This window comes from Danio aesculapii, chromosome 3, assembly GCF_903798145.1.
Source record: "Danio aesculapii chromosome 3, fDanAes4.1, whole genome shotgun sequence".
NCBI lineage: Eukaryota > Metazoa > Chordata > Actinopteri > Cypriniformes > Danionidae > Danio > Danio aesculapii.
Genome location: NC_079437.1, coordinates 30218192 through 30231801, shown reverse-complemented (window position 1 = coordinate 30231801; position 13610 = coordinate 30218192). Strand labels below are relative to the sequence as shown.

Sequence of the window (13610 nt, the reverse complement as noted above, 5' to 3'; positions counted from 1 at the left end):
GGAAAAAACATTGTGGAAAATAATCTGACCGCAATCCAGGTGAATCTTTAGACCAGGGTTGTCCAAACTCAGTCCTGGAGGGCCGGGGTTCTGCATAGTTTAGTTCCAACTTCCTTCAACACTCCTACCTGAAGTGTCTGATATACCTAGAAAGAGCTTGATTAGCTGGTTCAGGTGTGTTCAATTGGGGTTGGAACTAAAATATGCAGGACACCGGCCCTCCAGGACCGAGTTTGGATACCCCAGCTTTAGACAAACTAAAATACTTGACTGTTTACTCTTTAAATGTTTGGAATTTTACAACACAGACACTGAATTCATGTAAAATCGATAGTTTATTTCTGTTAAAAATGTTTAAATCTGGTCTCATTCATTGCAGAATGGAAACAGTGTTGAGAGGACGAACAGTTCCGAACGAAAGGTCTTCCCGCTCAGTGATGAGGGCCTTCATAACCAGTGGGCAGAGCGTTTGTATGAGAGTTGTGGAAGAGAGAGTGGTTCCCATCACCCCAAGGCCATGGCTGAGAGACAAACAGAATGCTTTAAGAATGATGGTAGGCTGTGTAAATACATTGAGTTTAATTTTTGTATGGGGCTCAGAGAGAAGTTTACTTCATGCATAATGCATTTTAACTAAATATCAACCACATTGCATATTAACAGTATGACACCTTGGTTCGGATGCGGAGGTGTGGGTAAGGCACAAACTCTGGCTGTTCATGGGAATGAGCCTGCATCTTCAGGTAAACGTTTGCCATGCAGACACTCACACCGGGCAGGGCTAACACGAAGGATAGGATCTTCCATGTCCTTGCTGTTTTTGATTCAGATCATTAGTGCATATCATTTCAAATATACAGCATGACAAAATGCACACTGATTATTGTGCTGACATTTTGGTTTAATATGAAGAGATTTGATTTCTGAGTTTAAGGGTTGCTGTGTGGAGTGTATGGATCAGAATTGAATGTATTTAATTGTATCAAACCTCCTCCTTCATGGCTCCCTGCTGATGCAGCAGCCAGAACCCGGCGGGCCACGATAGCAGTGGGGGACATCTCTGAAGCAAAAAAACAGTAAGCAAGATTTAAGATTATTAGTACTACGCATGTTTCCATTGAATATTATGACATTTTAGGACCTGTTTAATTGATCTTTTTGCATTTATCTGATTCACTTGTTGAAATATCTAAAATAGTAATGTCATTACAATGTGAAGTGTTTTTGTTTGGATATTTTATATAAAAAAATTTATCAACTGCTTACTCGTTTTCCTTTGGCTTAGTCCCTGATTTATCAGTGGTCACCACAGGGGAATGAACTACCAACTACTCTGGAATATGTTTCATACGCTGTATACCCTTCCAGCCGCATTAATCAACTGCTTTCTATTGTACTATAATTTTATAATGTTATTCATTACTGTGGTAAGAAAGCTGAAATTTCAGCATCATCCCTCCATTCTTCAGTTTCAGATCATCCTTCGGAAATCTTGCTAATATTCTGTTTTGCTGCGGGAGAAACATGTTGGATTATCAATGCTAAAATCAGCTGCTTAATATTTTAAAGGATTTTTTTTATTAAAGTGAAAGTTCAAAAGTACAGGATTTGTTTTATATACTAAACTTTGTCTTTCTTTACTATCACTGTGATATATTTTAAACAAATTAAAATAACTCTTGATTACAGCATAAAATATATTAAAGAAAACTGAGAATTGAAGAGAAGTTGTGCAAAAGTCAGATATAACAACGTTGTACTTGTTTACAAAGCCACAAAATGTCAGCTCAGTCTCAGTGGTGTATCTTGGCACAATCGTAAACCATGTTAGTAAACCGTGAAATGACTACAGCATGAGGTGAAAACGGAAGCATGGCAGAATGTATGCAGTTGAATATTAATCATGCTTTGCATCTATTTGCGCTTTTACTGTGTTTCTGAGTAGTTCAGCAAAGACAAAAAGGCTAGATACTGACCAAACCAAACAATACATATATTAGCTTCTTATACACTAATACTATAAAGGATTTCTCTTTTTAATCTAGTTTAAATCAATTTTTCCTCAAAAAAATTATTTGAATACATTAATTTAGATGTTTTACTGTATATGTTAACCAGGCTGTGGCCTGCTCTTTATCTCGTCCCTTTAAAAGCCTCTGCACTTTTTCCTCCTCTTCAACACTTAATGCTATTTGATATCTTAAACCCTTTAAACTACACACATGTAGCATTAATAAAAACCTGTTGAACATTCAGATGAGATTATTTTTGATTAGCTGAATAAACCTCATGTCCTGCGCAAGGACAAGCAAGCTCTCCGATGTGGGTCATATGTTGCATTACTGCTGTTAAAAGAATGAAAAACTCTGATGTTAACTTTTAACACCTCAAAAAAGCTAAGATTATATGTCTCATGCAAATGATACTTACGTTTTTTCTTCCAAAGAGGTTGGTCAAGTGTTTTTGTTCTTTGTCCCTCAGTTATTAGTTAGTTTCTCTTTCTACACCTCTGTCTGTTTGTCCTTTGGTCTGTCCTGGCCTAAACCCTGAGACTCCTCCTTCCTACTGAAATCTGTCAGTTTGCCAATAATCGCCAAGTTCATATTTGGTCAAGTGCATGCACTGATCTGTAATGGAGAGACAGAGAGGGAGAGCTTCAGATTTGCAGTGAATAAGCTACTGGCTATAAAAATACAAGCTGCATTTGCTGCAGAAATCTGCTCACCTGAGTATGTCTGAATAAATAAAAATGTTGAAAACACGAACACAAGTAGGCTATTCTAGTTATTAAAACAGAACTGTATAGCTAACAGTTGACGGCTAGAGGAGGTATCAATGAGGTATTCAGACAGGTTGGGTTTCTGCGTGTTTGTGTACGTGACTCTTTGACCGTAAGTGACCTTATCTCACCTCACTCTTGTTAGGTTTTTCTCTCGTTTTGTACTAAACTGACTTCCCTTTTTGTAAACCGTTTGGTTTGACAGTTCTGACTCCTCTACCACACCGCCGTGTTGTTTGATGGACGTTGCGAAATATTCGTAGAGACCTTTTAAACGTTAAACGTAAAGGATCGCTAATTTCAATTTAACAATTTTATTTGTGAAAGTCAATTAAAACATTATACTAAAAATATGCGTCTGGATAAAAGCAGAAGTGTAGTTCATTTTGGTTGTTTTCCATTACATTGAAACACTTTACAAAAATTAAACATCTCAAAATATAGTTTTTTTCGTCTAATTATAAATGTTTTTGGATTATTATCAAGTTCTGTCTCGTTATTTTACGTGATTTGACGTAGAATTTTGACGTTCTGCTAATTCTTTTACGTGCTCAGTGAAATAATGAATATGTACTGTAGTGTGCTTGTATTTCACAAGGGGGCGCTGTGAGTCCTGTATTGCTGTCTGTTATCTGAAATCATAAATTACCTTAATTCCATTATTACTAAATAAAATCTAAATATATCTTAACATTAAATCTGACATATTTTCATACAGTTCGTCATATTACCTTTCTGTAATTAGCTTCTGTAGCATGGAAACGGCTGATTACACTGTTTATCTAAAATACACAGTCGGTTGTTTTGTTATGTTGAATATTCCTTACAATAGGGATTTAACTGACACTTACAGACTGAAAACAATAGCATTAAGCTGTTTTTAAGTAAATTATGCTCAGCATAAGTATAATAGTAAACTATAATAGATTTAATTCAAAATTGCTCTAACTAGAATAGAAAAGGATAGAATAATTTTTAGTCTGTGTATGTATTTTGTTATTTTTTTGTTATTAGTGCCGTTTTGTGGCTCATGTTTGTAACTTCTTAGTTTAATTTTGCAGGTGTTGGTGTAAATTTGCTCACCATAAACTAAACGTTTCCTAATGTTGACTCTCAAGAAATGTTGTTTGAACAAGAGCAGTAACCTGTAGAAATGTGTCATGGAATGCAAATGTTGTTTTAGATACAGACACTGAACAGAGGCTTATAGACAACATTTACTGAGGCGCAAGCTAAAATACCACTCTGCCTCAGTAAATCACTCATAATTAATTTTCTGTCGGTTGTGACCACCACCATTTAATGACCTAAGAATTTTTTCATTGACAAAATATCAGCAGTGTTGTATTAGCTTTTATACAGAGGGGGGAAATAAGTGTTCAAAATGTCACCATTTTTCTCAGAAAATATATTTTATACATAAAGGTGCTTTTGACTTGAAATTTTCACCAGATGTTGGTAACAACCAAAGAATATTAATTTAACAATATTAAAAAGCAGTATTAGTTAGTTAACAAATAAAGTTATGCGTGATAAAATGAAATGACAGGGAAAAAGTATTGAACACATGAAGGGAGCTGTAGAAAGGCAGTGAAAGCCCAGACAGCAGCTGAAATATCTCAGTAGATATTCAGCAACTCTCTTCCCTTTGTCATTGTAAATTAATATCAGCTGCTTCAGTCCAACATCTACATTAGCAGGATTATGAAGATGAAACCAGAGAGGACATTTCTGCAAGACAATGATGCAAAACGCAGCTAAGAAAACTCTCAAATGCTTTCAGAGAAAGAAAATCAAGCTGTAGAACGGCCCAGCCAATCACCTGAATTAAATCCAATACAAAGATACAAAATAAAGATCAAATTTGACAGACGAGACTCTCAGAACCATCAAGATTTTTACACTCTGTTGAAGTCTGTGAAAAACAAACGCCTGAGCAATGCATGTGACTTCATTTTCCATATGAGAGTCACCATTAAGCTGCCATCACCAAAAAAGCCTTTTATATAAAGTATTAAATACGTTTCAGTAGTTCAGTACTTTCTCCTTGTCATTCCATTATTATTACACGTAATTATTTCAGATTTTTTCGTTTAGTTATATTTTTATGTTTGTATTGTTTGGGTTTTTCCAAAATCTGCTTTAACTCCATGTCAACAGCTCCTTCAAAATATTTTTCCCAGAAAAAAACCCATGAGGTATTGAATTCTTTTTCAATCGCTGTTGGTGTCAAGATGTAAGAAATCAACTTTGTTTTCAATCTTGCGATTTCTATAATATGTGTTAGATCTATTAAACCATCATTGATTCATTGCTTAAAAGATCCACATTAAACACAAAGGGATTAAATAATCAAGCAGCATAAACTATTTGAATACAAAGTTATGTGACATCACAAGGGTGCATACATTTGCATATGCATGGCCTCCAGTGCAAGACTTTGGCACATCATTGCACCTTTGGCACACAGTTGCTTAATTACATACACTTGTCTACCAGTATTACCAACGTAGCAATTTTGTTGCTGGATTTTACAACTTTTTAGTCTGTGCTAGCAATTTTTTTTAATTACAAAAACTGTTGTAAAAAGCAATATGATTAAGAAATGTAAGAATCTCTCTTTTGATTTAATTAGATTTGATCAGTCAAATGAGTTTGCAAAACGGCCTGAAATTGTGAGGTTAACTCAGCATTAATACTTTTCCTGATGGTTTTCCTGATTCTTCTTCTGATGATCCACAGTCTATTTTAGGAAGCAAAACTTGGAAATCGCTTCTTTTTTTTTATTCATTTATGTCTGGAATGGAAACACATATATAGTGGCCACTTTTACTGTGCCTGAGAGAGCTCAAACACACCGCAAGTTTTCTTCAATTTGACAACACACACGCTTATTCAAATTGTCACAACACACACTGCTATTAGTGCAGACCACAAGAGATATATGTTAGAGGACATTTAAAAAGTGATGAACCCAAATGCTTTATGTTTAGAGTCAGCGATGTTGTTAGAGGTCTTAGAGATGAGACCAACACATTTTTACTGTGGTACTGTATATGCTATTTGCCATGTGTATGTTTTCAAATTAATGAAGATGTTTTCTTAAGGGGCGGTGCGGTGGCTCAGTGGTTAGCATTGTCGTCTCACAGCAAGAAGGTCGCTGGTTTGAGTCCCGGCTGGACCAGTTGGCGTTTCAGTGTGGAGTTTGCATGTTTTCCTTGTTGACGTGGGTTTCCTCCGGGTGCTCCGGCTTCCCCCACAATACAAATACATGTGCAATAGGTGAATTTGGTAACCAAATTGTCCGTTGTGTGTGAATAAGTGTGTATGGGTGTTTCCTAATACTGGGTTGCAGCTGGAAGGGCATCCGAACATGTACTGGAGTAGTTAGCGGTTAATTCTGTGTGGTGACCTCTGAAAAGAGACTAAGCTGAAGCAAAATGAGTGAATTAATGTTTTCTCAATTTGTCAGTGATTTTCTATTTGCCCTTGTTTTCTAAGCTTGCAAAGCATTTGAGTTCTCTTGGCCACTGTACAATTTTTCTCACGAAGGAAAAAACACCTTAGCACTATTTAGTTTGGTGTATTACTAACTGACATTCAGTATTCAATATATAGCTGATAAATAGAATCATTAAGTGGTCAAGACTCAATGTTTTTGTATGTGCACTGATGTGCGTGAAAAACATGAGCATATATTTATTCACACAATTTTTTTTTTCCTTACTTAAAAACATTAATGAATGTACCTTAAATGTCCGTTTCTTCCTCTAAAGAGCCGTCTGCCCAACTTCCATTTCTGTGTTTGCAATACAAACAGATGTTAGTGCCAGGCATGAAGTCATTCTGCAGCCCAGTAGACTAGGATGTTCGTCTGAGCGTCTGGTTCAGTGTTTTTTTTGGGCAGAATCACCGTCTTGCTGCATATAGACAGACACAATCACTGAAGTAGAGAAACTTATAAAAATGTGTTTCTAAAGCGAGAAACATGAGTTGTGGACAGAGGCGCTCTAGGGTTTCTTGGCCCACTGGATAATTTGTATTCAAGACCCCATACACCACCTGCCGGATCTTCATGCCACCATCAATATCAAGAAGCATTAGAGTTGTTGCAGAATCAGTGCGAAATAAATTTAAACAGTTTATTTAATCAGCTGGAATAATGCAATTATAACCATTTACACTCGCCGGCCACTTCATTAGGTACACCTGTCCAACTTCTCGTTGCGCACATTTCTAATCAGCCAATCACATGGCAGCAACTCAATGCATATAGACATGGTCAAGACGAGCTGCTGCAGTTCAAACTTAGCATCAGAATGGGGGAGAAAGGTGATTTAAGTGACTTTGAATGTAGCATGGTTGTTGGTGCCAGACGGGCTAGTCTGAGTATTTCAGAAACTGCTGATCTACTGGGATTTTCATGCACAACCATCTCTAGGGTTTACAGAGAATGGTCCAAAGAAGAAAAAATATTATTGTTGAAAAAGTATTGTTGCCATCCCTTTATGACCACAGTGTATCCATCTTCTGATGGCTACTTGCAACAGGATAACGCACCATGTCAAAACATGAATCATCTCAGACTGTTTTTTTTTTTAAAACATGACTATAAGTTCACTGTACTTAAATGGCCTCCACGGTCACCAGATCTCAATCCAAAAGAGCACTTTGGGATGTGGTAGAACGGGAGATTTGCATAATGGGTGTGCAGCCAACAAATCTGCAGCAACTGCGGGATGCTATCATGTCAATGTGGACCAAAATCTCTGAGGAATATTCCCAGTACCTTGTTGAATCTATGCCACGAAGGATTAAGGCAGTTCTGAAGGCAAAAGAGGGCCCAGCCCAGTACTAGTAATGTGTACCTAATAAAGTGGCCGGTGAGTGTATAGTAATAATATACTGTAACCTGTACAAGTAATTAAAACCCATTTTTTCTTATTTTGTAAATGTCATCCATGTTTTAACATGACTATATAGATGAAAAACATTCAGAAATATTTTTAGCACAAGTGGTTTAACACCATTTACTGTTTTGTCTCATACACAGATGGTACAATGAAACACATTAATAATTTCATATGTTGTATTACATATGAAATACATATATATTTTTTTTCCTCAAAGCAAAGCCTAATGTTGCACTTTGTTTTAAGGTGCCTTTGTTACACATGTTCCATGTACTTAGTATAGTAATTGGTGGGTGTGATTTTGCCAAGTAGGTTGCGATTCTGTAGGATTAACTAATCTATGTTGATCCTGGATTATCATTCCTGTTTGAAAATTTAATCTATGCCTAATCTCTAACCCTAAACTGTAAATTATTACCAAAATCAGCGGAGAATGTAGTTCCAGGATCAACATAGATGTTAAAGAACATGTTGTATTTGGTGAAAGCACAATTTTTAGAATCGAAAAACAAACAGGAAAAAAACTGGGTGACTAGATATCTTTCCCATCTCACTCATTCCTCTTTTTCATGCTTTAGTTTCTTTTTTTGATTTTGGCTGCATCATCTCTTGCGTCTTGTCATCTGCCTGAATGATGTGCGAAGTTCAGAACCGATCTGTGAAGCGCCGCATTTCTGAATAACCCAAAAAATGTCTTAAAGGGACAGTTCACCCAAAAATGAAAAATCTGTCATAACATACTAATCCTCCACTTGTTCCCAACCAGTTTGAGTTTCTTCTGAAAGAAGAAAAAGCATCCATTGACATTTATAGTATTTTGTTGTTGTTGTTGTTCCTATGAATATCAAGGGCTGCTGTTCCTATTATTTACAATATTTTGTTTTGTGATCAACTGAAGAAAAATTCATAACAGTTCTAAATCACAAGTGTGTCTTTAAGTGAACTGTCCCTTTAAGGCAATGGTCTCAAACTCAATTCCTGGAGGGGCGCAGCTCTGCACGGTTTAGCTTTAACCATCTGCAACTCACACCTGCTTAATAGTCTAGTAGTCTTGAACACCTGGATTAGTTGGATCAGCTCTGTTTGATTAGGGTTGGAGCAAAACTGTGCAGAGCTGCAGCCCTCCAGGAATTGAGTTTGAGACCCATGTTTTCAGGGGACATACACGCTCTTGGCAGAGATGGTAAGAGTAGAGTGTGACTTGGAATTTAATTTGATTATTTTTTAAGTAAGCCTATGGAGAACCATTTTGCAAGTTCATATGGGGGAATGGCTTTTCTTATTCTAGCATTCTCCTGGTTAATCTACCATACACCTGTTTCTGTAAACTTGGCACGTTGCAGAGTCTCAGGAGACATGTAGACTCAACAGACTTGAATATGTGTATAAACAGAGTAGTAAAGATTTCTTTGGTTTTGACTGGATTCACTGTACAAACTACAGAAATCTTTGACCATGAAACTTGTTAGAAACATGAGACTATACTATCGCTGGCACAGGTTGAACAGAGAGAAGGCCGTGGGCAGGGTGTTCAGTTGAACTAATATCTGTTTACGGGACTCTGGTCAGGAACGTGTTTGGACTTTGCAGTCTGTTTGGCTGAACATGCTGTGATAAAGGAAATCAACACCGTTATGTGGTCAGTAGTTTTTAAAGTGGGATTGAGAATTCCTGTGTGAGATGGGCACTGGCGGAGGTCCGTCTGGCAGACAGATTGGCAGAGGAAAAAAAACAGGGATCAGAACGGAGTATGTCAAAATGGGAAAGAAATTGCTGCGATGGTGGATGGACGTGTGGAGTTTTGGTTTTGAAGAGACCGAATGGTGAAGGGGCAATGAAGTTATTTGTGCCAACTATTACTAGTCATAACTAAAAAAAAAAAACTTAAAAAAAAATCTAATTAATTAATATTATTATTTTTTATTTAGCAAGGATTCATGAAAAAGATTAAAGTTTACATGTATTGTTACAAAAAAACTATCTCATATACAGTTTTTATTTTATTTAACATTAATCAACGAATCATAAAAATATGTTTCCCAGATTTGAGTGATCTAGAGCTGCACAATCTTTTTCAACCATGATAATAATAAATGTTCTTAAGCAGCAAACGAACATATTTGCTGAAATCCAAAATCAAATAAAAAGTCTTCAGTGGTAGCTTAAATAACATATCTGTGCTCTTTGAGCAAGAGATTCATCAGAATAAACAGCAAAAATCAGTCCAAGGCACTCTTGAGATGTGGAAATAATATTAAAAAGCCTTTATTCACATGGCTTATCCTTAAAAAACCTACATGTTTCGACAGAGAGCTGCTTCATGCGTAACCACACATATTTGCTGATTAGGAACAATGTCAGTGTCAGTATAGGGAACAACAATTATACCAATAATCTCTCCTTTTTGGCAAAAATGTCATTCGTGTAACAAAACACTGTGATTTTGTTTAACAGATGTATTTATTTAAAAAAATATTTTCACAAAAGTGTCAAAGCAGCTTAATTACACTTCAGTGGGTATCTTATGTGAGGCATGGTAAAAAAAAGAAACAAGGTATTTTCTAATTAGGGCTGTGCAATATTGTAAAAACCAGTGTTACAAGTAATGCAAGTTACGTAATTTATAGAAAACCAATTACTTTTAAAAAAATAAGTAATAATATTTAAGTAACTTTTTTTTGAAAATTTAACGCAAATTACTTTTTAAGTTTTAATTCCCTTTAAAAAAAAAATAAATAGTGCGTAAAATATACAGTGCGTTGGTTTTAATTGCAGAGCTCCTTTTAAAAAAGGAAAGAAAAAAAGTTCTGAAAGAGATCAAGCCTCAGCTAGGTAATAAAATGCAGAGTTACTCAAAAGTAATGTAACTTTGCATTACTTATCATAAAAAAGTAACTAAGTAAGTCAGCTAGTTACTTTTTTAGGGAGTAACTCAATATTGTAATGCATTACTTTCAGAAGCAACATTTCCCAACACTGCTAAAAACTGGCATTATTTTGTACTTTTCTGGGGTGCCTAACAGTATTCAGGTACAGAACTTTAGTAAAACTTTAAATTTCACTGCATAGGCTTCACTTTATACATTGTAATTACAATTATCCTTTTTAGAGCTATACACATTTAAATCTGCACATTTCAATACACACATTGCAATTTTGATGCCATAGCAATATACTTGCAGTCCTAATTCTTATGGTTGTAAAAAAACTAAAGCTCTTATTTTAAAATCATGCTTAAAAGAAAAATCTGTTCTTCTTTGACCCATAACAAAATCATTTAACACACTCCCGTTCTTTCTCTGTGTGAAAAAGAAATGTCTTTTGGCCTCCATTTCCATTTCGTGCTGTCTCATTTCACTGTATGTCTTGGAGCAGGGCAGGACTGCACTTGTCTGTTTTTAGTAAAGGCATCTTGCTGTAGACTCTTGAGCAAATCTTTGACATGGTAAAACACACCACCAATATTGTCTCTGTCTGACTGTGTCAGCAGGACACTGGAAAGAAGAAATATCACTGCATGAAGATTATTTCTAAGGAAAAATCGGTCTGTCTGTCTTTCTTTCTACTGTTTCTGTCTGCATGCCCATCTGTTTTTATCTATCAATGCGTCCATCCATGTGGCAGATCAAATAAGAATAGTAGTATTGTAAAATATATATAAATATTAAAATATTAAATATAAATATTATATATAAATATTTAAAATGCTTTGATATATTCTAAAACGTGGTTTATTTTTCAGTCATGTGAAATCTGAATGATCAAAATCATTATAATATACTGATTTGCTGCTCAAGAATACATAATCAATAATCAAAACAGTCTGCCCAAAAGCAAATCCAAACTTCTTTTGGGTAATTACACTATATTCACCTGTTTGTAAAAAAAAATCCTTAAATTTTGATAAACAAGCCAGAATTACTTTGTAAGTTAATGTGAAAGTCAAAGTGTATTAGACATCACTATGTTTCTGTGGTTCAGTGTGTGTTCCCACAGTTTATGATACACTCCGTGGAGCGAAACGCCAACACAGCACCAGCACAGGTGCAGCAGTGAGACTGCCATACCCAAAAACATGGAGGGCTGTGCCACAGAAATACTAGGTGTGTATGTGTGTGTGGAGTTACATTGCAATAGTTTATTATGCAACATGAGCGCAGAAGACTCATAAACACTCGTAAGTTTGTCAATTACACTAAAACGCACACATTCCTCTGCGCACCTCAGCTTTCAGAGAGAGTAAATGTGCTGGTGATTATTTATCTTCACATTTTCTGTAGCGGTAGCACACGGTCCAACTCCTGTGTGCCTCAAACTGCGTGTGAGGTATATTTAGAAATGGAAAATTTGCTTATTAATGGCTCTGACACCAGATATCAGGTAATATGCTGCGGTACAGTATGTGTTCATTTCTGCTCCAAGCTTCTGGGTGGCTTGTGGTTAATTTCTGGGTGTCCATTTAAGTGGACAATAGAGGCCACAGATTCCCTGCTACATCAGACGTGTCCGTCTCTAGGTCTATATTAAGGTTGTGAGCAAATAATCTCAGCGCCTCCATCTTAATCTTCCGTTGTTTGTAACTTTAACAACTTAACAGTGTTTTTATCAGGATTTACTGGAATTTTAGATCATTCACTGTTGATTACGTATGTAATGATGACGTTTAGTCATTTAATGATGGCATTTTACATAAAGAATAAGTTCACTAACATATTAAAACATTTGCGGTTACATTAATCATCCTCATGTCAGCTGTTTTTGTTCTTTGGACAGTGGTGATTTATAAAATGCAAGTCAAAGGCTAATAGCACTTTGAGAGTCTAAAAAAAAACCCAAATATCAAAATGAAAGGTGTCGTTTAAGTTCAAAAGTTCTCCAGAAGTAGTTTTGTATGCTCAATTATAACCATAGGAATTATACCAAAATAAAAAACAACTTTGTTTTGACCATATTTAGAATTTGTGATCGACGCTCACAAATACACACACATGTATTTATGGTTTACGAGGACTGTCAGTAGTCCTCAAAAAACCATTTGCCATATGGTCTTACTCTACCCCTAAACCCATCCCTCACAGGTAACCTGTGGCAAAATTTGAATGTCAAAAGACCCCGTTAGGTATAATATTTAAGCATTTTTAGTTACTTATACTAGGTCAAACCCATGTCATTATACAAGTATAAGTCCTCATAAACCACATAAACACCCACACAGCGTGATTCACTCTAAAATGCACGTGCAATCAAATCATTTTAGCTAGAATTGGGTGTATGAAATGAAGTTAAAGTTTTTTTCAGAGTTTTGTTGTTGATGAATTATAAGTTTATTAAAACAGAGGCAGAAAATAATATCAACCTCCTCCTAAACAGATGAGTTTTTAAAGTTTATTGGCCTCCTAAGCTGAGACTAGATTTGTTTGTTGCTTCATTATAAATATGTGTCAAATTTCACAATATACACATTAAACTAACAGAAGATACAGTTAAACAGACCTTATGTCTCTTTGGAGGGCATTATAAATTTATAATCCATATATTCTGGATTTTGAGATGCTCCGTGCCTGGTTGCATTCACTGAGAGCTTTATAATGCCAGTCTCACTTTTACAATAAGTGTCTCGCATACAAAGTATAATGTAAGCTTAGATAAACTTAAAAATAGGGAGGAAAATTATCATTGTGTGGCTGGTGTGATGGTGCAGTGGGTAGTGCTGTCGCCTCATAGCAAGAAGGTCACTGTTTCGAGGCTCGGCTGGGTCAATTGGCATTTTTGTGCGGAGTTTGCATGTTCTCTTGTGTTCACGTGGGTTTCCTCCAGGTGCTCCGGTTTCCCCCACAGTCCAAAGACATGCGGTACAGGTGAAATTGTCTAAATTGTCCGTAGTGTTTGAGTGTGTGTGTTTGATAAGTTGGCGGTTC

At 36.0% G+C, this 13610-nt stretch overlaps 1 protein-coding gene across 1 annotated transcript; it reads right to left on the bottom strand.

Annotated features, from left to right (window-relative positions):
• Positions 1-316: 316 nt before the first annotated feature.
• LOC130218900 (cytochrome c oxidase subunit 6A, mitochondrial) lies at positions 317-1058 on the bottom strand. The gene is made up of 3 exons (XM_056451219.1): positions 989-1058; positions 672-814; positions 317-521 (listed from the first exon to the last, which is right to left on the bottom strand). Exons 1-3 carry the CDS (start codon positions 1056-1058, stop codon positions 432-434), a joined length of 303 nt encoding a protein of 100 aa, XP_056307194.1. The 3' UTR covers positions 317-431.
• Positions 1059-13610: the final 12552 nt, after the last annotated feature.